The following is a 25024-nucleotide window of genomic DNA, read 5'->3' as shown; positions in this document are numbered from 1 at the left end:
TCAAATTATATTTTTTAAAAAAGAAAAAAGTTTATTCCTAATATATATATATATATATATATATATATATATATATATATATATATATATATTTATTTATTTTATTTTTTTCCACCAGAAATTTGCAGTTCTTTCTCAGACATTTGGCATTATTCTTCTCATAAATTTCCAATTATTGCTAGGTCTTTTCATTGTACATTTGCAAATTTATTTCTCAAAAACTTATTTTTCATCTTTTAGTTTATAAATTTCCCATATTTTTGTCTGAAATTTGGTAGTATTTTTTTTTACATAAATTTGTCAATTTTTGCAAGGTTTTTTTTATTGTTAATTTAGAAGTTAATTTTGTAAACTTTAAATAATTTTATTTGAAATGTATCACTTTAACCTCCAACCATCAGAGGTTTTATTTCATTTAATTATAAAATATCACACCCCCTCCCCACCACCCTGCAGCTACTTATATTTTGTTCGGATAAAAGCAGAAGGAGGAGAGGGAGGTCACGTCCTCAGTATCGGAACGCGGCCCGCCCTTCAGGGCACGTTGTGTCGGTATCCGGACGCGGGCCGCTGCTCAGGTAAACAGATGCTGAACTTTTCTCTGCCTCCGCCGGTGTGACCGTCCTCACACCGGTTCAGTGTAGCAGAAGAAGTTGGTGGAGGAGTGACGGCGGGTCGTGCGCGCGTCTGTCCCGGGCGGCTGTGAAGCAGGAGGAGCGATTTAACCCGGAACTTCGTGCGCTTTTCATGTCCACATCAGAGAAACAACAAAGTTCCTGTTAGCAGTTAGCTTCAGTTAGCAACCGTGGGTCCGCTGCCGGGTCACCCAGCCCGGAGTAAAGTTCGAGTCCGGGTCGAGAGCTGCTCGGCGGGAGGGCAGGACACTCTGCGAACGGCAGTAGTGTTATAAACGAGTTTGCGCGACAGCGCGCCGTTAGCCGTTTGTTACGGTCAGTGTTCACGGGAGACTTAGAAGCTAGGGGGACCGGAGCTAACACACCGGAGCTGGACTCTGTACACCGACACACCGACTGTGGATGTTCAACAGGTCACCGACTGCTGCTGCTGAACCCGGGTGAGTGTTTACCAGAGTACCCGGAACACCGACAGGACACCTGCGGGACGTTAAAGTGGAGCCGGTCCTCCTGGTCGATAGTAAATGAGCGAGAGAGAGAGAGAGCAAGGATCTTATTATTAATGTTATATAATCTCTATACGTTTATTAACGTTATATAACAGTGTGCAGTATGTCACAGCACGTTTACTGACCTTATATAACAACATTTTGTCCGATTATTACATATATCACAGACCTAAATTCCTTCTGTCTGCTCACAACACTTATAATACGTATAAAGTTACACTAATCAAATCAGGTTACATGGGGGTGTGGGGGTGTGTGATTTAGTTCATGGTCACATACAGCTCAGCGTGGGCCAATGAAAGCATTGCGTAATAATCTTTGGGTTATTCCGTGTCAAACCAGTAAAAGCTGAAAATACCTCCACGTGATCCCCCAGAATCAGCTGATTTCTTTAATATCATAACTTTAGCGTTTCTAATGAAGTAATGGAAAGTTTTACCTTCATATTATGGCTGTTCTCAGAGTTAGAGACCCCCAAGCAAGAACACATTAGAGCCCTTATAACTTAATAAAATTCCAGGACTGAAAACACATGTAAGCTCTGTTTAAACTGCACATGAATCAGGTTTAGATCCACTGCAGGTGTGACAGTCTACAGCCAACATTTCATTTTTCTATAATTCATTTTAAGCTTTATTATCACGAGATAAAACATAGATTCAGCAGTGAAAATGCACTAATTTAATGTGTATAACATGTTTTATCTGTGTGCTTATAAGTCACTGGAGAAAAATGGGAAAAGTACTTTGAGTTACCTTTCAGGGCTCAAGGGTCAGAGGACCACGTGGGACAGGTGGCTGGACAAACAGGTTATAGCATATGAAAGGTCTTTCCAGGGTCGTCCTCTGGCTGATATTCCTTCTGCATCAGAATAATTTTATGTTTTTAACAGAGCGTAAATGTGTTTTGTAGCTGGGGATGTTTAACATGGATATCCTTTTAAGGTCTCGAGCTGACATTACATGTGCTTCACAGAATTAAGTGGCTCTTTAAAAGCTCAGGTGGAGTTATTTAGGTCTAAGTAACAATTTTATTTGATGTTTTTATAGAACAGCAGATTACTTCATTAAGAAGATTAAATTATTGAAGACTTTTCTGCAATTTTCTCACCTTGCAGAGTCATCCAGGGTGTCGGATCAGACCCTCTGGCAGGCTGGGCTGCATGCGTGACACCCCTGCATTACACACTGACACACACGGGTGTAAATAATATAGAAAGGAGCACATTCATGTGGGGGTCCTGGAGGAAATTGTGAGAGTCAGGCCCTTAATTTCCTGAATTCTGCTGAATGGGTCATGCACCAGATTGTACTGCTAATGTCTTTATTTATGGGTGAAATCAAAGAGCTCTCCCAGTTAAGACTGGTTGGTCTGACTCCACCAGAGCAGTGGTTTAGTCTAAGACAAAGCAAGAAATGTTGATCAGTCATTACAATAAAAAACAAATGCACATGTCTTTGCTTTTTTTAATATAATAAAAATTGATTGATGACCACTTTTTTCACTACACGATTGTGAACACAGAGCCGTGCGATCCTATCATTCATTCACAGCCACATGTTTTTTTTTTGGAGGGCCTTGTTGGGCCCCCGTGCAGCTGTTTGCTTACTCTGCAGTGTAATGGAGTGCATGAACTGTCTCTAAAACCTGATCCTGTCTGTGCAGGTGGTGGCTCACGCTCTGAGGTCAGCATGGCGTTTCCTTGACAAACCCGCATCGGTTCACAGTGGACCCGTCTGGGATCAGGTTCGGTTTGACCTTAGGTGACACGCTGCGATTTCTGGACATCAATTGGTCGTTCGTCGGCTACCTGTCAGCATGCAGCTGACCTATGAGAAGCTGCCTGCTCAGCTCAGGCGGAGCTCCAGACTCAGGAAATTGACGGCCGTCCTGCTCACAGCGTACGCCGTCAAAAAGCTGTCTCCATATGTGTGGAGGAGGCTGCAGGTACGCACACACCTGTACACACAAAGGTCATTATTGTTGAATGAAACATTAAAACTAGGTGTGAAAAAAAAACCTATTTTAGTCACCAGAAATAAAAAAATTAATTATACTTTAGTCATGAGAAATTGTTGGGCAGCTAAACTAAAGATTTACAGTCAAAGCAAAAGCCCAGCTTCAGGTTGCAGATTCTCTTTGATGTTTATCGCAGCACTAAAAAAGATTTATGACGCAATAAATCACGGAGTCACTAACAACAGTTTTCTTCCCTTCTGGCAACTTTTCTCACACACAAGCTCTTAGTCAGGCTCAGTCACTCACATTGGAGCTGTTGTGTTGCTGCGTGAGGCACGGCTCCTCCCTTCTCTGCTTTCCAAAGGTCTAACCTGTTACTGTGGTTAGCTTTGGACCCGTAGCAATGCACTAACATGGATATCTGCTAATTATTGCTAAGTAGTAACAGATCAATAAAACTCTAGACAGTCACAAACATCTTGGATGGTCTGTAACTCACAGCAGGACATTATTATTATTTCATTAAAAATGCTTTGAGAGGCACAAAGACTACAAACATGGTGGAGAGGACCAGTTCAATGAGTGAGACAACAATCAGCTGCAGGTGCATGGCAATCAAAGTGGCCACACCCCCTAATGTTAACCTCACTAGATGGACACTGATAGATACTGCTATACAAATTTCACCCACTGAACAGTTCTTATGGTGGGGCACATTTTACATTACAGTGGGTTTCTGCTGTAACGTTGTACATTTTAACATAGGAGACAATGGGGATTGACTCCCTTTTGGAGTTTGCCTCAGGCGTTTGTTAGAGGAAAGGCAGTTTCTGGGTATCTCAGTGTCGGCTTCATGTTTCAGTCCCGGAGGTTTTTACTCCTACTCTGCCCTCCACCTGGACTTACAGGTGTTTCTTCAGTTTGTGGGTCAACTTATAGCTGTGACATTTGTTCATACTGGTGTAATCAATGCTTTTTTCACTCATATTGGCAGTAGCCAATTAGTAAAGTGAAGTACATAAAATATTTTCTTTAATAGACCCTGTGCACGAGAAAATGCTAACTTCCAGTTTTACGACCTCATGTAGGGGTTGTACATTTCCGGTAGCTTTGTTTTGCAGTCAATCGCTACTGCGAAGATGGACTCCAGAATCATGTCCAGAACACGAAAACGGAAAGATGGCGTTAAGTTACAAAGAGCAGAGGTGGGAACACTCACCACTGCTGTGGCATAAAAAAAATCAAATGGTCAATTTTGACGTTTGAAGCGTGTAGATCGATCGGTTGTTTACGTCACTCAACACAAGCAGAACTGCATCACTGCAGCAGAAGACACATCGTCCACACTCAGAAGCACATCTCTGTATAGTGACTGGTCTCATGATTTAAACAGGCAAATGTTCAGCATTCAGACTACAGGTGAACAATAGTCAAATGTTTCCCCCCGTTATGTTGATATCAGCTCGTCAAGTACACACCTACACAGCATGTTAACAAACCGTGAAAAAAGCCACAAAAATAAATGAATCATTGCTGGTAAGGATTTCTATACATTAGTGTTTACGAAGGGTATGTTGTGACTTACCTTCAAAATTACAGCGGTCCCTCGCTATAACGCGGTTCATCTTTTGCAGCTGCGCTGTTTCGCGGATTTTCTTAGTGCAAGTTTGCATGCGTCATTGTGTTCTGCACCCTGATTGGCTGCAGAACACTGTCGATCTCCTCCGTGCCGTCTCTCCTGTACAGTACAGAATCGCTACATCGATCGCCGATTCGTTGATTCGTTAATGATTCATTGATGTTGAATTATCTCGCAGCTGCTCTATTCTCATGTTCTGGACCTGAAAACAGGGTTTGATCTTTGGTTTTATTCTATAATACTGGACTTATTTTTCTACAAAGGTTTGAACTTTGAGAGTTTAAACAAGAGAGAAACGTGTGAAAATGTTCACGCCTGTCTGAGAAAAGTGTATAAAGTGTGTAGTGAGGGGTTTTTACAGTCTTAAAACATCTATACTAATTGTTAAAAATAAAGTTGGCTACTTTGCGGATTTCACCCATCGCTGGTTACTTTTAGAACATAACACCCGTAATAAACGAGGGACCGCTGTACACAAATACTGAGAAATATAACATTTGAATCCTTTTTCTCTTTTGCTCTGAGGGGCGTGGGAAAAATATCGACAAGTCGACGAACATCATCTACAGCAGCGGTCTCCAACCTTTTTTGCGCCACGGACCGGTTTGTGCCCGACAATATTTTCACGGACCGGCCTTTAAGGTGTCGCGGATAAATACAACAAAATAAAACTAGTACTGGTACCGAAAAAAAGAAGATTTATTCATAACACATAACGTGAAAAGACCCAGGAAAACAGAGTTAACGGTACAAACGATAACAAAAAAACCCTGAAAACCATACATTTCACACCTGAGCCTCAACTCTCACGGCCCGGTACCAAACAACTCACGGACCGGTCCGAGGCCCGGGGGTTGGGGACCGCTGATCTACAGATATATTCGGTAAATGCCCGAGACATCTCGAGAAATGTAAATCACCGCTTGATTCATGCGTTTTGGTTGACTTGTTTTAGAAAAACCGACCGTAAACAAGGAGCGAAAATCACACCGGAAACGAAGCGCTCTACAGGAGTTTCCCCACCGGAAGTAGCATATGCTGAGGCGCACAGAGTCTATTGTATATTTTCGGTAGATAGGAAAAATTCTTATTCTCAGGGAACGCCTTTCCTGATACAACCTCAAAGGGATTTTTATCTCCTCCTGATCTCGAGCCTCTCACACGTTTACATGTGTAAACCACCACACTGTGGAGCCACTGGAGATACTGTGAACCAGTGAAATGTATTTTAATTTAACTGTGGTCGGTGTCGTGACAGCCCTAACAAAAGATTCCTTTAGTTTAAGTCTTTGTTTAGCAAGAAGAATACAGGGAAGCATTAGTTCATGTGTTTGCTGAGGCTGGGATGTCTACGTGAAGGTGAGTCAGCCTACGTTTCTGTTTGGATTAATTGTTCTGAACTTCCTAAATCCACAGACAAATCCTCCCCAGGATTATCAAAAGAACATTCACAAAAACACTGAAAACTAAAGATGAGATAAAAAAAATAAACTGAAACCAGGAAACATATTCTGGAAGCTGACTCAGAATAAACTGACCTGAAAACAGAACTGCACAGACCTGTTCACACCTGTCCAAACAGCGCAGGTGACTGTGGGTTTGTCTTTGCAGAGGCGAGCAGCAGGTAAACAGCTGGGTGTATCTGATCCATCAGTGGGTGCAGTGAGCTCTGCTGATGATGGCGGAGAGAAGAACAAGAAAGCGAAGAAGCAGAAGAAGAGTGACAGCAGGTGTGTTTTTAAAATGGCAGAGGGTTTGCTCGCCTGTCTGGCTGCTCCGGGCCTTCAGGGTCGAGCTCAGGATGAACTTCTCGTGTGTTTCTGTCCTCAGGTCTCCGTCGGTCAACAGGGACTTTTTCCTCAGACTTTCCCGGCTGCTGAAGCTCTTGTTTCCACGGTTACTTTGTCCAGAGATCGCCCTGCTCGCCTTACACTCTCTCACCCTGATGTCCCGGACCTTCCTGTCGATTTACGTCGCGTCTCTGGACGGTCTGTCTCCTTGTTTGTCTATAAAGTCATTAGTTATCCATCGCTATTATTGATCATATTTTTAGTATCAATGGTGACGTAGTTAGTTTGGCATCATCACTAATCAGCAGTATTGATCTGCTGTGTGTGTCAGGTGTGATAGTGCGGTGTATTGTTCAGAAGGATCCTCAGGCCTTCGTGCTTCAGCTCTCCAAGTGGCTCCTCGTTGCAGTTCCTGCAACTTTCATAAACAGCGCCATCAGATTCCTGGAGGGTCAGCTGAGCCTCAGCTTCAGGACCCGATTGGTTAAACATTCCTACCAGCTGTATTTCACCAATCAGGTAACACAAACACACACAAATAAACAGCTATGACAGGTGTGTTATCAGGACTAATGTCTGATTTTTACACTTCACTGGTTCAAGCACAGATGGACGGGGACAGTCTCGAGAGACCTCGAGCCTAAAAACTGGTACTGAATGACTGATCACCTCCATCAGGCTGTCACACAGCATTTCATTAAACCAGAAACGAAATCACTGAAGCACAAGTCCATCATAAATCCATCACTGAAACCACAAATAGAAGTTTACAAACAAAAAACACAGACAGATCTAGAGCTCAGTTAAGATGAAGTGAAGTGGAGACATGGAATCATGAGCACCGCATCCTCTGAGCTAAAAATGGGCGTTCGGTTTGATATCAGTTAGAGTGCATGGGTAAGTTGGTGGTCTGTAAAAGCACTATTAAAGCTGAGTGATATGTGAAGATTATAAGGCAGCATGTGCTACCATCCAAACCTCCTTTTTGTATTTTTTCAGGCGAGACAATACCAATACGTATTCTGCACATATCCCATTAGCATGGCTCCATAAACGAGTCTGTACCTTTGAGAACTGGGAGAAAACTGAGCTGCTGAGCAGCTGAAAACATGTAGCATTAAGCAGGATCGGGGAAACATTTGGCTTTGGAACAACAGCAGCTGGACTCCTCGGTTCCCAAACACTTAATGAGTGTTGTTAAAAGCAGACGCAGTGAGAAACCTTCCCCTGCTGCTAACATCAAAGAAAAAAAAGAAAGAAATGGAAGTATTTCTCCTGTTTCAGGATCTGTGATTTTGTGTTTGTGCTACTTTTAATTAAATGTGACTTAGATTATCTGCAAATCTTCACATTTTCTGTGGAACTAGTTTGTGAACTGAACAGCTGTCAGGCACATGTTTCACACCTTTCTGCTGCCAAGTTCATGAACAAGACAGTCCGCAGAGCCCAGCAGGCCACGATTTCCTTACTTGGACAGCAGGGAGAAGCTCTATTTATGTTACCCTTAAGGAAGGTTAGCAGGGACAGCTGCAGCGCTGCCTCACTGAACAGTTGGTGGCTCAACTAGGTACTGCAGCAAATCTCCAGAACGTTTTCTGACAGTGAATGTCATTTATCTTCCGCATCATCCGTTATCAATCAGTTACAAGCTAATCTTTGACCCATTATTATAGTTGCATGTGTCCCACTTGAGGATGATCTTTGTGGCCTTTTTGTTATCTTTTGTTATCTCATCCACTGAGTGTTCTGAAGTTTGTATGTTCTGATCATTAGTCTGATGCTTATTTTTGGCCTATTTATACTCTGATTGGTGAACTTGTTGATCTCTGCAGACTTACTACAGAGTCAGCAACATGGACGGGCGTCTGTCCAATCCCGATCAGTCCCTCACTGAGGACATCGTCATGTTTTCGGCCTCCGTCGCTCACCTCTACTCCAACCTGACCAAACCCATCCTGGACGTGATCGTCACCTGCTACACGCTGATACGCACCGCCCACTCCAAAGGTTGCTTATGTTAGCGCCAAATGATTTCACGCATGATGTGAACACATTGGTGTGTTGCTTGTAATTAATGCTTATTTTTGACTGAGGCTGAGGTTGTTCTAACAGCGTGTCTGCGCTACATGTTTCTGCAGGAGCAAACACAACGTGGCCGTCGGTCATCGCCGGCCTGGTCGTAGCACTCACGGCTAAAGTCCTGCGCTCCTGTTCGCCTCGATTCGGGAAGCTTGTGGCCGAGGAGGCGAAGAGGAAAGGAGACTTGCGTTACATGCACTCACGAATCATCACCAACTCAGAGGAGATTGCCTTCTATGGAGGACACAAGGTAAAAAAAACACCGATGTTTTAAGAAGTGATCAGTTTGAATGACAGGTAGGTTACTGTTAAACTTTGTGGATGGAGATCGCCATGTCTGTGATGGTCATGCGAGTTTGGGTGTGTTTGATTTGTAGGTGGAGCTGGCCCAGCTGCGGAGGAGCTACACGTCTCTGTCCTCTCAGATCCATCAGATCCTGCTGAAGCGCCTCTGGTACATCATGCTGGAACAGTTCCTCATGAAGTACGTGTGGAGCGCCTCCGGCCTGGTGATGGTCGCCGTGCCCATCATCACCGCCACCGGATACGCTGAACACGGTAAACACACTCCTGTTATCGGTGTACAGTATCACAGCGAGTCTGGTGCGAGTATGGCGTTCAGCTGTTTCACCTTTGACCTGTGATGTGCTCAGACTCGGAGGAGGTGAAGCAGGCTGCCATGGTGATGAAGGAGGAGGAGCTTGTGAGTGAAAGGACGCAGGCCTTCACCACAGCCAGGAACCTCCTGAACGCTGCAGCCGACGCCGTGGAGAGAATCATGAGCTCCTACAAGGAGGTATGCACGCCATGTTCCTCCTCTTTTTCACCTCCTCTGATTCTCTGGCTGATGGTTAACAGAGGAGTATTTGAAGAAGGCAGCTGCTGGAGGGAGACTATCACTTCCTTTCTTCTGCTCGTCTTCCTCCAGTCTTCACCTTGTGTTTCCTCCCTTTCTCCTTCATGCCATGTTGATGTTTAAATGATGCACACTGACGACTGACTGCTGTGCAGGTGACGGAGCTGGCAGGTTACACTGCTCGAGTCTCTGAGATGTTGGATGTGTTTGAAGATGTGAATCAGGGGATCTACCGCCGCTCCGCAGACAGAGAGAAGGAGGAGTTAACAGCTGATGGAGGAGGAGGAGCAGTTCAACACGGGCAGAGAGTCTGTGGTCCGCTACAGATCAGAGGTGAGTCTTGTATCATGTAACACCTCTGCAGCACTTTACTCCCAAACTCTCAGCTGGGTTATCTTTGGCCCGGTGTCATTTGTCGCTTCAGTCACTAAAGGGCAAAACCCCGCCCACACACAAACTCCAAACAGGAAGTTGAGACAGCTGTTTTGTCTGTTGTGTTGTGTACAGGTCAGGTGATCAGTGTGGAAAAGGGGATTCGCTGTGAGAACCTGCCAATCATCACGCCTACCGGAGATGTAGTAGTATCCTGTCTGAATATCCAGGTAACACACACACACACACACACACACACACACACACACACACACACACACACACACCAAAGGCCTGTACTTTGAACCAGCTTTGAGCTTATCCAGGTGACTTCAGGGTTATCCTTGACATTTTGTTACTATGAAGGTGGTTCACTTCTTAGTGGGGTACATCGCCATGGTAACCTGCGAACCTGTTGTATCTTGTTTTGTTTTTCAACCTTTTGTGTTCAAACAATTTTACAATAATGTTGTTGTTCTGTAAGCATAACCAAACAAATTAAGACACTTATTTGTACTTGAGGCCTTCATATCGACTGCAGGTAGATGAAGCCAAGGCTAAAATGTATTAATACAGTAGCTCCAGACTGCCAGCGTTAGCATGAGTGAGTCCAAATAATGCAAAGATATCCTGGGTATGTTGACCTTTCTTTGTAGCAGAGGACGTTGCTGTGGGCTTTTCCTTTTATTTATTTTTAATTTAATGTCTGTTACGATCCGAACCATGAATCCTCAGTGTGGTCAGTGTCGCCTCAGTGTGCAGCTAACATTTGTGGCCACATGGTGGCACTGCTGCAGTCCAGTCCTTATTTGGATTAAGCACAAAACCATCACAGATTTAAAGGAAGTCAACTGTACATGCTCGCTTTACAGACACACAAATGTATTTTTACTTTCTGCACATAGTAATAATAATAATAATAATGATTATAATGATAATAGTAATACTACTACTAATGATAATAATTTCTTGGCACATTTCAAAGCCCTTAAAAACAATGTTACCTTACAACACAAAACTAACAAGAACAGTAATAAAAAGGATTTGAAATCCTGGAATAATATGATTGTGAATGATATGAAACTAGATGGTTGTAGTTGATATGCTGATGAAAACAGATCGATTCTGAGCTGTGATTTGTCCGAGAGTCTGTCTAACGAAGGTGAAGTGTTGATAGGTTTGAAAGATGAGGTGCGGCACAGCTAAAGTCCTCCGGCACCCTTGGTGTTAAGTCTGAAGTGAGGAGCAGTCAGGAGAAGCTGAGCATAGAGCAGAGAAGGGGTGTAATGATGGACGTCTGACAGATATGGGAGTGACGAGCCGCACTGAATATGCTTCTTCCTAGCTCTCCTCTTACAGATGGGACGAGAAGAAACAGTTATATAATCAGTTTTCTCAGTATAGTCAAAACATAATTGAGCAAAAATGAAAAAGAATAAGCAACAAACACGGCATTCATCTAATTCTGTGTAAACATATTTGTACTCGTAACTTTCAGTCTGGCTGATCCGCCGATGCTTTCTTGATTAAGTGTTTTTCCTCTGAAGCATCCCCTGCAGCCTCCGTGTTTAACGCCACAGCGCTGTGAACTGTGGGTAATTTCCCTCAGGCAAAGTCTGCAGCAATTACAGAAAAGAATGAATAAAGGGCTCAAAATTTCTACCAAACATCCCTCCTGCAGCCTGTTTGACACTGGGCGTCAGACACCGAACCCTCGCTGCCTTTGCGGGAGCAAGCCTCAAAGACTGTGAGTCTGTGGACATTGGGATTGGGCTCATTCTTTCCATATGCGCCTGGGGTCAGAGGTCATCGCTCATTAGCATGTGCCGAAACAGTGAGAGAGTGTGTTACTTTGTGTGTTTGTGCGTGCTCGCGGCATAGAATGAGGTTCCTGTGTTCAGTACGAGAGGATGAGAGAAGAAGAAGCAGCAGAGATGGAAACATAGAGGGGAAGAAGAGGAACATTGATGGACACAGAAACTCCTCTCTGTTGTCTGGTTCTTAACCTTTGACCTCTCTGCTCTCACAGCCTGTGCTTTGATTGGTCTCTTCTTTCAGTGTGTTGTTGTGAGGAGGGGCCTCCGAGATTCAGTCACATGTTTACAGGCACCACGGGGGCCTGCTCAGGGAACGAATTCAGCATCAGCAAGCTTAGGATAGATTTGAGCTGTTTTTGGCTTAACTAAACCCAACAAACACAACCACACTAAGCTAAGGACAGACGTAGCATGAAACAGCAGCGAACTAAACAAATGTGAGGGATTTAAAAATATAATCTAGGCTAAAAGAAAGGCAGCTGCTGTAGCCAGAGCCAAGAATTAAAGCTGGTAAAAGATCCGGACCTATGGTTAATAATCCAGTATGTATTTGCCCCAGGTGGGTCCTTGGGTGTTTTTACTGAACTGAAATAAACTTTACATGTTTGTAGATTTGTATTTTATATTAACAATCTAAACTACCACAATAATACTTAACCAAAGCTTAAACATTTACGCTGTGGAGCAGAAGCAGAACAAAAGCACGACATCGAATTGCAAAGTTATCAGAATTGTGCTTCAGTGCAATGCTGGAATAAACATAATTACATGTTTTGAAGTGTCAGGAGGCTACTGCACACCCTTGCTTTAGACGCACCCGTGCCGTCTGCAGGTTTGCAGAAGGAAGGTGGGGGGGTGGTTCTCGTACAAGCTTACGAGAATCTGCCAAATTTGAAGATAATAGCAAACCAAGCTCGCATGCTTCTCATATTAGGCAAAAGCTTGTTGTACAGGTGGTTTGTACACCTGGTGTTTGTACCCACAAAGGCTTTGATTGCAGTTACAGTAATGGCCATAATTGTTGTCAACAAAGGATTATCTTCACAGTGCCGACTCTTTGTTGTCTGCTGCCCGCGTTTCACCAAGTGAGAAGAGAAGCTACAGCTTCTCTCTTAATTATACACACGAGGACACGTTATCAGCCTTCATGTGGGGAACACATCGAGATCACACGGGATACATTTTGTAATACTTTTTATTTTAATACGTGGGGGTTGGGCACTACGATAAAACACAGTCGGTGAAAAAAAACAGGTTTCTGTGGAGGTGTCTGTGGTACTTTCAGCCGTAGCTCAACACTACATAAATAAGGAGTCTGTGCTGTTGAGTAGTTGTGCTGTAGGAAGTAATTAGTTGGGTAGTTAATCAGTAAAAACAAAGAAAAAATTCTGACTTTTATAACACCGCCTCATCTTTAAGACAAGGTCGATCCGACTGTATTTACCACCACAGCCTGCTAAATGAATCTGTTGCTGTTGCTAACAGGCTTATTAGCCGTAGCCTCGTTCTTTCAGCTGCAGCCAGTGTGGAGAACAAGTAAAGAACAAATAATAACTGAATACAAGCCAGTGAGAAGGATTATTTGCAAGTTTAGTGCCAACAAGTGCAAGGTTTTAGTGCTTTAATTAGTATCTGGAGTACACAGCTACAGAAAACAATGAGAACTTGTATTTTCCATTCATGCTCAACAGCCTTTAGATGCGCTCTGCAGACGTTCATCTGTTGAGCTGTTTTCTCAGAGCAGGTCAAGTCCAAACCATGTTTTCATGGCTTTGCAGGCCTGGCTTGCCTCAGTAAACCCCTTTGTCATATTTAAAACCCAGGGTGTAATCTCACATCTTTAACTCCTAAATCATGCGTTGCAGTACAGGCGTCTGTGCACATATGTTCTGTAAAGACTTGGAGACACCTTTCCAGAAACGAGTCCAATCCTGTGGATTTGTCTCTCTGTGTGTCTCAGGTGGACGATGGGATGAACGTGCTGATCACCGGTCCAAACGGCTGTGGGAAGAGTTCCCTGTTCAGGATCCTCAGTGGGCTGTGGCCTGTTTATGGAGGAGTCCTGTACAGACCGGAGCCAGAGCACATGTTCTATATCCCACAGAGGTAACACTACTACTACTACTACTAGTACCAAATTCAGTTCAGCACTTTATATTTATATGGTTCCAATTACCACCAACAACCATTTGTCGGTGTTTTACAAAGTTAAGGCCCTAGATCCACAGCAGTTGTGGTTTCCTGTTCTGTGTGGTTTGCAGGCCTTACATGTCAGAGGGGACCCTCAGAGACCAGGTGATCTATCCGGACTCAGTGGAGGAGATGGTTCAGAGAGGACTCACAGATTCAGACCTGGAAGAGATCCTTCGCACCGTCCACCTGCGCTACATCATGGACCGAGAGGGAGGTCAGTCCGAGTGCGTGTTTAGCTGTGCTCTGCGCTTTGTTTGGAGTAAACAGGCAGAAAAACCTCCACAGCAACTCAGACTCAACTACACAAACAAACATAGAAGACGGGAAACTCGTGAGGCAGATTGTAAGGGCGGTGATTGAACCAAGAATTAATTATGAGGAGTCATTTCACATCTAATGGTGCCTCGACCTCATTTCACTTCATATGACACTTAATTTTGAGAACCGCTCCATCACAAACATTCAAACCGGTTCGAATGCTCAAATCAAATTCTGCTAAATATTTAATCAGTGCCCCGTCCCCAGCCTGCCGTGAAGGGTGCTCGACTGTTTGACTGACACTTGCAGTCAGTTTGAGAGCTCGCAGCAGCTGCAGGATGATGCCAGGATGTGTCAGGGGGCAGGATTTAGGAAAGACCGGCTCACCTGTCACCAGTATTAAACATGAAAATACAGAGAGAGCTTTTCACTTCACCTGAATCAAGTTAATGAATGAACATATCTATCATTAGTTGCAAAAAAAAAGTGTAGAAAAACGTATAAAATGATGTCTTAGAGAGTGGGAATCAATCAGTAAACATGTAAATACTGAATTAGTAGTGTTACACATCATGTGTACATCAGCGCTACCAGAAGACTGTGGGGGGGAAATTTTACACATTTCCCTTTTGGGCTCGGATTCATAAAGCGTCAGTCTGCAGGTGCATGGACACACGCAATTGTAAATGTCGTTTAACTGGGATCATCTGTAGCTGTTGTAATGCAGTGCTGCTGTGGCGACACCTGTGTATGTGCTTCTCAGGTTGGGAGTCGGTCAATGACTGGAAAGATGTTCTGTCTGGAGGAGAGAAGCAGCGGATGGGGATGGCTCGGATGTTCTACCACCGGTAAGGTCTCACTCTTCAATGAGTGAAGGATGCTCACAGCATCTGGCTGTGCTGGGGCTGGACTTTGGACAGAGACGTCATGAAAGAGCGATGAGGTGCTCAAAGAGTTCTGAACAGAAATCTGAAGGAAGCGTTTTTAATGGTAAAGGTGGTGGTAAACCTGCCCTCTGCCTCCACAGAGCCAGCCAACAGCTGAACCGAGAAACATGCTAACTGAGGTGGTGTTGCAGTAGAGGTTTGCTGCTGTGTAGTAGCATATACACACCATTATAGGTGGTATGTAGGTGAGTGTAGGCTCGCTTTGTCCATAATGTAAACTGTTGTGTTTCTTGGCTCAGGGTGGGAGGATCTGAGACGTTGCTCGTGTTGGTGCTTTGAACTGAGCCCCGTTAGAAACTGTAATGTGTTAACTTTGCATATGAAATCAGATTTGACTCATGATGATTCTGTATGTTTCAACGGGGTCCTGGTGACCATTGACATTAAAGTTAACGGCTCTCTCCCTATTCAGTTAGATAGCTGCTTTAAAATAACCACCCCAGTAACGCCCACATTTCCTTGGACACGCTCCCTTCGAGCAGACTCTGAACGCTGGGCGTGCTCGTGTTGAGCTTCAGCGTAGCTCTCACTATTGGCCTCAGTATTAGCATTATGGCCTATTCATTATCAGGTCAACCCGGTGAGTTAAATCGGCACCCCCATGACCTGTTTAGGACTGTGACCGCTGCCGTGTTTATTTTACACACCTCAGCACTGTTAAACCAACATGTTTCCGTTTTCCATCAGAGTGAAACGTCCCTGCAGCTGGTTCAGATGCAGTCAGCGCAGGCGTCAGGCCTGCTTCTGTTTATTCTGTCAGATTATGCTCCGCTATTAAAATAATGGTTTCATCTGCTGCCACCTTTATGATGACTAACATACTGTAAGTGGCCTGTTTATGAGCCGTGAACAGATTTCGCACCAGTTCAGACAGCTGACGACTTCTTGTGTTTATTTTTTCCCAGGGAAGAATAACAAATATTAAAGGACAGTTTAGCCCCAAATCTGTACAAATTCTGCAGTGAAAGGTCAAGTTTCTGTATCACAGAAGAGCAAGTGTCTGTCTATCCAAGATGAGACAGCGTGACACATGAAACGTCTGCGTGTTGTGTTGCTGAGATATAAACTGAAGTTTAAATGGGACTGTACTTTAGCGTACAGGTAAATGTGTGTTTACGTTTGTAGAGAATTCATGTTATTTTCATGCCGACATATTTTGGTGGCTAGAAAAACTCAGAACGTAGAAATAATAGAAGCTGCCTTTTGAGAAAGCCGTTTTAGACGGAAGCATGCAAATGTCACAGATGCTCAGCGTGACAGTGACTCTGTGTGCACCCATCACAGTCACCCTGTCTTCTCTCGCTCTTTTCCTCTCTTTGTGTGTTTGTGAATGTCTCTCGCCCAGCCCAAGGTACGCTCTGCTGGACGAGTGTACGAGCGCCGTGAGCATCGACGTGGAGGGAGGAATCTTCCAGGCTGCAAAGGATGCTGGGATCGCACTGCTGTCAATTACTCACAGGCCTTCCCTTTGGTCAGTACACACACACACAAACACACACACAGAATCTCAGTGACCTTGACCTCAAGGTCAGAGGTCAAGTTTTCCGAAAATCTTGAAGGAGGAACGGTTTTGAAATTGTAATCTGCTAGGAGGCTGAGGGGTACTGCTGCTAGGACTAAAAGTAAAAAGGTGTCATTGGTCATGTGGGAAGCTTCCAGCATCATGTGAGTCCAAAGACAACAGTTACACTGTGAGTGCTCATGAAAGAGAGGGCGACTCTTAAAATGTGGCTGGATGTTTTTTATTGCAGTCTGAAAATGATCATATCTGTGACTGCTCTTTGAGAGTGTGTTATAACTGAGACGTCACCTATTACACGTTTATTTGAATTTTGTGGATTATTTCTCATGTCTTGCATTCAAGACGCAAAAGAAACAAGCATGGTGGCAAAATGAAAGCGTGGTATTCTAAAAGATCAGATGCCAGCTGAGTCTGTCATCTCTGCTGCTTCTGTGTCATCAGGTTAACTTCTGTGGGTTAAATTTGCACAATTTCTAAACAACAATGACATTCAAACACTTTTCAAGGTGATGTTTCCTGACTTGGAACATGTAAATGCTTTCATTCAATATTTTTTTGTCTTTATGTCTTTACAAAGTCTTTAAATGTCATAAATAAAGTTTTACACAGCGTGCAGCAAAACTGAAATCCACAGATTAGTGAAACTCGAGATGCCAAAACTGCAGATAAAACTACGTGACTCATGTGACTCAAAGATCAGGAGTGAACTCAGGTTTTATTTAATTTTATTTTCAGCCTGCAGGGGGCAGCATAGCTCTGAGCTGCTGCCGGCTGCCACACCCTCCAACTAATCTTCTCCTCCTCTGTCTCACAGGAAGTACCACTCTCACCTGCTGCAGTTCGATGGAGAAGGAGGGTGGAGGTTTGAACCTCTGGATGCCTCCACGCGCCTCTCCCTGCAGGTCTGTGTGTGTTTAATTCGAGCTCTATGATTGGTCCCCGGCAGCAGGTGTTTTATTTGAGCGTGTGCTGCTGTGAGACCGTGTCATGTTAGAAACAAAAAAGATGTGCGCAGTTTGTTTGGAGGGTCCAGCCCCCAGTGGCTCTTGTTCAGGTCTGTTTGTAAGATTTATACTTAAACTTAGCTGTAAGGCACAAAAACCCGGCTTAAATGTGCTTATTATTGATCCATAAGCATTAAAACAGCTTAAAGTGAATGCAGCTGTCTCTGATTTTCCTTCAGTAATACAGCACAGATCAGGATTTAGTCAGGAATGGCTGTGGAACGAAAGAGAAAAGCATCTCAAAGTGCTGTCATCAGTCTCTTGCAAAAATGCCAGAAAAGCTGTGATTACTTCTTTCTAATGCGACGCCGCATTATGCTTTTACTTCAGCACACCTGCATGTGGAAAATAACTTGTCAGATCTTTAATTTATGCTGGATTACCACGCTTGGACTCTAGAGCTACACAAATAACATTGCTGCACATTTAGGCTGGATGACGACACGGCGACATGCCAAGAGTGCTTTTATTAAAAGAGTGATCAATATGAAACGCACACATATGATTTGATATGATAGTGCACATTAAAAAACAGTTGGTTTCAGCCAACAATGAAGCCATTAAACTCCACTGAGCTGTTAGTTATTTGTGTTCATTTGGATCCAAACTAAAGTGTTAAAACTCAAACGTCTCAGAGTATGAACAGCAGCTCTCATCTTCTGTTAGCTAAAAAGCAGAATTTAGCGTTTGTCGATTGTTGCCACACACACAGTTTTGATATTTAACGTGTGTGTTCAAACTTTGGGCTTGTTGGTGTTGCTGTGAGAGTGGCCACGGGAAGGTACGCTGACCCCGAACCACCGAAAAAGCTTTTATACGCAACAGGATGGGAGGGGACGACAATCAGTGTTCAGCAGAGACAAAACGTATAACACGAAGAGTCTGGAAGATAACAGTGGGTGACGAGATCAAAGGCTAAAACATACACAGGTAAAACAAAGGTGATCAAACGCGCCACGGAGTCGCCCACTGCCTTCTGCTTACGGGGATTAAACAGCGAGTCGGTCTCAATATTCTTCATCATTCGGCCGGTGCTGCATCTCCCACTGTGATGAAGGAGACCTTTGAGTCCGAGCCTGAGACGTACAATGTAAAACATTCAGCAAAAAATTTAACATTAAAATTATTTTGTCATATTCCACGTGTCCTTTGAGAAGCTCTATAGGAGGCGTAGTATCCCAAACTTCACCAGCAGGAAAATCACTTTGCATAGAGTCAAGATTATGTCAAAGTAACTTTATAAATAGCTGTTCATACATATAAAAGTCATCTCGAGTGACCCCTGTAATCCCAGCTCCCCGCTCTGTATGTAAATCGGAGTCTGTTGTGTTTGCAGAGGCCAGAGGACCGCACAGGTTCAGGTTTGGAAACCCACATTTATCTGCAACCACAGAGCTCAAAACACAGAGGCTACACGGTCACTTCATCTTTACTCATAACTGGACGTTTTATTTTATTGGCCATTTGCAAGCTGAATTCTAATAACAGCTCACTGCTTAATACATACAGAACAGCAAGGCTGCTCTGCTCAATGGGTCATGAATTCCTTTAATTAAACTGAATCTCAGAGGTATCTTTGACTTATTTTTACATTGAGATCACTTATTGCAGCTTTATGGGCTCATTGGACTCTAACAGCTTCTCCTAATGTGACAGAAAGTGGAGAAACATGAAGGATCATGATCAGTGGTGCCCCGTTGTTAGACAGTTTCCTCTTATACGTGGGATCTAAACGGTTCTCCCTTCGTTATGCAGGGTTAACAGAGGTCATTATCATTTGCAGACTTTAAGCTTTTACACAGTTCAGACGTTTCTGCATATTTTGTTGATGACCTCAGTTCATTTTGGGAAGTTTTTTACTGCTTTTAAAGACAGAAATGTACCAAAAGCATCTCCAAGTTTGGCAGAAATATCTCTAAAACCTGCCACGTGTCCAACATCATGTGGATGACTTGTTTCTGAAAGATTGCGTCTTGTTATCGGGGGTCAGAGTGCACGGTGGCTTTGCAAACTCCTCGGCAGAGTTTCATTGAAATGCTTCCCCTTCTCTCAGTTTCGTGGTCACATGATGGGATTTGTTAGGTGAAAGGTTGATTTGATGGCTTTCACAATAAAAAGAAAAACTAGGCCTGATGATAGCTTTATAGAAATTTATACGGTTCAGATTTTTAGAATATAATTATTTCGCACAGGGGAGGGGCTTTGGTGCGATACTTAGGGCTGTCACTGGAACACCCACACACAGCTCAATACCGCGCGAACAGAAACCTAAACTCTTTGCAGGAGTTAAACAAGCTCAGCGTCCTGACTGTGAGCCGTTAGCAGCTGCTGGATCAGTTCTGTCAGTGCGTTTCTGTTTCGTACCCGCAGGACGACCCCCCGGCGTCACTTACGGGGCGTTCAGCATCTGTAACTCCGTGAAAGCGATGTTCACATCCTGCTGTGATCATCCCGCTGCGCCGAGGAGAGAGAGCGGAGCTGATCACTGAACCCTCCTGACTCGTAAACACGCTAAAATTACCGCGACCCCTCTGACTGCTGCCTTTGCGCATGCAGCGGTTACTGTGGTAACCATCAGCACCACAACAACACGCCTGCGGCACATGATGTGTGAGCGAGTGAGGTCAAAGCGCGGAAGCGGCGAGGAGAGTGAGAGCAGCCAGTCAGCTGGCTCCTCTCTGTCATGTGACGGATCATTAGTGGCTGCAGGGCTGCTGCAGTTTATCATTAGCCTCCAGATTTGAAGGTAGAGTTTATTAATCCAGAGCATGAAGTGCTTGTTAACCTGCTCAGCTTCACCTGAAACAGTGAAAACAGGTTTGAGCAGAAGCTGCTGTGGGAAGAACACACAGATCTACTCTGCGGGAAGTCTAACAGACTTCATCTCCTCAGGGGTCGATCCCAACACCTCAGCAGTGATGACGATGCTCAGCCTGCAGCTTCACAGAGAAAACTATAATAAGGACAATCAGACAAAGATACATATATTTAACACACAAACACAGCAGCAGGATTCAAGCACATCATCGCACACTTAATCTGCGATTAAACACAGTATCTAATTATAGGATTGACTGGTGCACAAACGGGTCTCTTGTTCTTCAGTGCACGTTGGTGACTTTGTTTATTTTACCCTCACTTATGTGAGGAGCTCGGGTGAAGTACTGACTTCAGGTACTCAAGTCATTACCGCTTAGAGCGGCTAAAATATGTAAAAATATTGATATTAAGCACCAGCACATCAGCGGTCATATCACACGAGGATCCATGCAACGATTTAGCATCGCGCGTCGTGTTTGCTGCCAAATACGAAAGGAAATAAAGGCTCGGCGTATACACATTACACTGATTGAACTGCAGAAATAACAAAAAAGCAATCTGTGTACTCGTCCCCACGGACGAAGGCGTTCCAGGATAACAGATGGCCTATCGTTACATCCTGGTATTTACGGGAAAATACCTGCTGGATAGTTGTATTATTGATACCAGGTGAAGGATCTGATACAGTCTCCTCTGGTGTGATTCTGGTAATTTCTGTAACACTATTACTTTCACTGCACTCACTAAAAAACGCTGTGTTAGTGTTCACGCCCGAGATACTCAGCAGCAGTAGCAGAGCTGTGTGATTAGAGTCCTTAAGAACGTATCGATCATGCCTGAGCTGACCCTAAGCAGCCTGGTGAGGTCCCAGCCGGGTGTATTGATAAAGGCCCGAGGATGCAAACATTGTTAATGAACTCTTGTGTCAGACAAGTTTACTGTGAGCAAAGTGGAGGTAAAGATTGGACCACTTACCGTTTCACTCTGTGCATTATGCTACGTTCACAGATGTCAATGTAATGTACGTGCCATTATTTACAATTTTATTTCTGCATTTTTTCCTCCTGTTCTGGAAGAGAATGGATCAGCTCGAGGAGAGAAATCCAACCATGAGCTCGTGTTTTGGCTGTGAAAGTGTAGAGAGACACAAGCACACGAGAAACAAGTATAAACAACAGCGTGTGCTACATGTGTAGTCTAGATTAAACGCAGAACTATAAATCACACATCAGCTGGCTCCCAGCCACATAGACATGCGAGTGGCAGTACACATTTGTAGTAATGCTTCCTCGTGTTTCTTTGTTTTGATAAATTTAGTATTTCGTGAGTAACTATGACAGTCTTGAGCTTCTTCACAAGGCTCCATCGCATCATAACAGCGCTAAAAAGTTGTGGTATGTTAACATGAAGTTGTGATGCATCACGCAGCGTCGAGTGTCAGGCTTCAGTTTGTAGCGTCATATTTTCGTCTTCCATTGACTTGCAGTCAGTTGTTTCTTTGCCTGTAGAGTAAACATTAATGACTATTGTTTAGCTGGGGTATCAACCAGGAACAGGCGGCCACATTAAGGAAGCAAACACGCAATAACCAAAGTTATTATAATTCTAGATGCTGTTTGTAGTAATGGTGGATAAAGCTGCTGAATCAGGAAACAGAGCTTTCAGGTACAAGTACAGACACCGGCGGATTTAAGAGTGACAGGAAGCTTAGCGAAAACAAACAAATGCAACACCTGTAACAGCAATATTCAGAGAAAAGTAAACATAATATATTCATTGTATTTCTATGTGTCTGTGTTTGTGGTTTCTGTGATGTGCTGTGTCTCAGGAGGAGAAGCATCGTTTGGAGAACCAGCTGCTGGGAATTCCTAAGATGCAGCAGAGACTTTCAGAGCTGTGTGTCCTGTTGGGGGAGGCCGAAGGGGAGAAAGAAGAGAAGCTAGCCTCCTGAGATTACACACTGATGATTTTATTTACTGGTTAGCATTGAGAGAAACGCACACACACGTTTGTATTCCTTACTTGTAGGGCCCCGCGTTGACTTGATGTAACTCCTGTAATGTGCACTGGACACAAAGTCCCCAGAGAGCCGAAGTGACCGCACATGTTATAAATACCCTTAAAATGTACAAATGCCTTTGTAAAGCAGAATTATCCCCAAAGTGTCCTCAAAATGCAGAAATGTCCTCATAATTCACAAATGTCCTCACTGTGAAGATATGTCCTTACAATTCAGAAGTGTCCTCAAAGTAAAATATATATATATATATATCCTCAGAATTAAAAAGTAGCCTAATATTACCTCAAAATGTCGACGTCTCACTAGAGTTCAGAAATGTCCTCATAATACAGAGATGTAAATGCTCTGAGAAAGCACAAGTGCCCTCATAATGTAGAAATCCCAGTATAGTTCAAAGTGTTCCAAAATGTCCTTGTAATTCAGAACTGTCCTCTTATTACAGAAATTCCATCACTGTGCATGAAAACCTTTTGCTATGCAGAAATGTCCTCATATTGCAGTGTGCCTGATGGATGGGCCACACAAAGATGGACAAACATGCGCGCACACACACACACACACACACATGCTAAGCAGGTAAATTGTATGACTGAAGTGAGTTTTAACTGTGAGTTTGTTTTTAAATTTTATCTCGTGAGCACTGCCGGTTTGCTGTCAGAGCTGCTGTTTCTCAAAGACGCCCATGATCAGTTGGCCTGTTTTTTACGAAGCACTTCCTGTCCTGATTGGTTATCTCGCTTATTTTAAATGGCTCGTTTCTACTGTTATGTAACCTTGTTTACATACATTAGTTGGCTGGAATAAATAAGCACCTAGAGCTTGCCATCACCAGTGTGTGAATGGGTGAGTGACTGGATGTGTAAAGCGCTTTGGGGTCCTTAGGGACTAATAAAGCGCTTGTACAAATACAGGCCATTTACCATTTATTTACAATAAGAAATCGCCACAGCAGTCACATTAGAGCGCTTTGCATTGTGAGGCTATGACAGGTTGGCTGTCAGCCTGAAGTGGTCCAGGTGAGGTGAGAGGAGGTTTTTTCTGCTGATAGCTCAAGTATTCTTGTATAGAAACAGCAGGTTTTTATACAACTTGATAAATGGTCTTGATCACCTGGTAGCCTGTGTTAGGAAAAATATGCTTTCCTCGACCAGCTTGCAAGTATGGTAGTTGTGTAGTTGTGCTGCATTAAAAACTTAGTGATTGCTTTGGTCGCTGCCAGAGTGCTGCAGTTGCTGGTAGTTTGCATAGAAGATGCCGTTTTGTCTGCAAACACTCGCTAAACACTGAGGGGAGGTGAAATGCAACTCAGAGGCGGAGACCAATTTGCCTTCAAAGTAAAAGTTGTGCCTTATTGGTGAAACAAATGTTTCAAAATGTGCAACTTTTACTTTGAAGGTGAGCGGTCTCTGTTAGTGAGTGGTTGGTGAGTGTTTGCAGACAGGTTGCCATCTTCCATGCAAACTACATCCGTCTGTCGCAGTCTGCTAGTGACCAAAGAAATCTGAGAGGTTTTTGGTGCAGCACTGTATACATTTTTTAAACCAGTTTCATTTAGATACTACAAGCAACCACTCGCCAAACAGTCTGGGCCAAGTAAGCTGCTTTTGTAAACAGACTTTTAATTTGAAAGGTGAGGATCAGTTTATCCATATATGCCATTGACCTGTATTCCACCAACTGTGTGCTGGTCCTAACCCCCCCCCCCCCCAAAAAAAACAAGAAAAAAAAACAACAACAACAGAAAAACAAACAGTACCAGTATAGCTCCAGAAAAATAAGAGTTCCACTGGGGGAACCACTGATGTCAGAGGCTGTGGGTGGGGCTACACTGGATAACATCTGCCTTTTAAACCTGTGAAGTTTGTGCTGGTTCTCCAAAGACAGTAAGACAAGGACCGTAAACACTGATCTGACAGCAGCCGTCAGCTGACTGAGAACAAAGAGAGGAGCAGCAGATTTGACAGAAAAGGATCAGCTGAGTCACATGACTGCTAAGCAGTCACGTGACAGCAGAGTCGTTTATATATATTTTTAATTGTGATATTTAATCCTTTCCTGCGTGTACAAATAAACAGTATATTATATACACAATCAGTAATATAAACAGCAGCTTCACTGATCAACAACAGAATAATCTGCTGCTGCAGTTTGAATAAAGAAACTTTATTTAGAGAAATGTAAAGTACATGTTCCAGTGCAATCAGAATGAAGAAGAGGAGGGTGATGAAGATCCAATTATAACGATGCTGTGTGATGTCATGATGATGATGTCTGGATGTTTATTAAAAATAAATAAATAAAAAGTTTACTAATGCGTTTTGTTTGTTGTTGTTTTTTCCTCTGATCAGGTGACCAACAAACAGTATAATCAATTATTTCCTCTTAAGTGAGCAAAATATCGATTGATCGCTGAAGCTCAGCTAACACTGACCTTAACACCACAGCCTGTCCAATGTTACTGCAGACTTTTTCACAGTATTACAAACTAAGATTTGCATTTCCAGATGATCAAATTGAATTTGCTGAGCAGTCCTACCTTTGAAAAATAATCTTCATCTTCATCTTTCTTACAAATGTCTCCATGTCTGAGTCTGACGCACATTA

At 43.5% G+C, this 25024-nt stretch overlaps 1 protein-coding gene across 1 annotated transcript; it reads left to right on the top strand.

Moving 5' to 3' along the window:
• The first annotated feature begins 533 nt into the window (after window positions 1–533).
• abcd1 (ATP-binding cassette, sub-family D (ALD), member 1) lies at window positions 534–24732 on the top strand. Its single transcript, XM_040022630.1, has 17 exons — window positions 534–1075; window positions 2810–3091; window positions 6354–6472; window positions 6573–6730; window positions 6864–7051; window positions 8365–8539; window positions 8671–8861; window positions 8989–9169; window positions 9265–9407; window positions 9623–9800; window positions 9975–10069; window positions 13617–13762; window positions 13918–14063; window positions 14871–14955; window positions 16400–16525; window positions 17391–17478; window positions 22229–24732. Exons 2-17 carry the CDS (start codon window positions 2963–2965, stop codon window positions 22349–22351), a joined length of 2271 nt encoding a protein of 756 aa, XP_039878564.1. The 5' UTR covers window positions 534–1075; window positions 2810–2962; the 3' UTR covers window positions 22352–24732.
• The last annotated feature ends 292 nt before the right edge of the window (window positions 24733–25024 follow it).

This window comes from Simochromis diagramma, unplaced genomic scaffold (genome assembly GCF_900408965.1).
Source record: "Simochromis diagramma unplaced genomic scaffold, fSimDia1.1 OVJJ01000308.1, whole genome shotgun sequence".
Classification (NCBI taxonomy): Eukaryota; Metazoa; Chordata; class Actinopteri; order Cichliformes; family Cichlidae; genus Simochromis; species Simochromis diagramma.
This window is presented reverse-complemented; position numbering and strand designations above follow the sequence as displayed.

What these genes read in the sequence shown, in the direction of transcription:
- abcd1 (XM_040022630.1), top strand. Translation starts at nt 2,963, where the DNA reads ATGCAGCTGACCTATGAGAAGCTGCCTGCTCAGCTCAGGCGGAGCTCC. An exon ending in TTACGTCGCGTCTCTGGACG is followed by an intron (nt 6,731 to 6,863) that starts GTCTGTCTCCTT and finishes TGTGTGTGTCAG; the next exon opens with GTGTGATAGTGCGGTGTATT. An exon ending in CCTTCTATGGAGGACACAAG is followed by an intron (nt 8,862 to 8,988) that starts GTAAAAAAAACA and finishes TTTGATTTGTAG; the next exon opens with GTGGAGCTGGCCCAGCTGCG.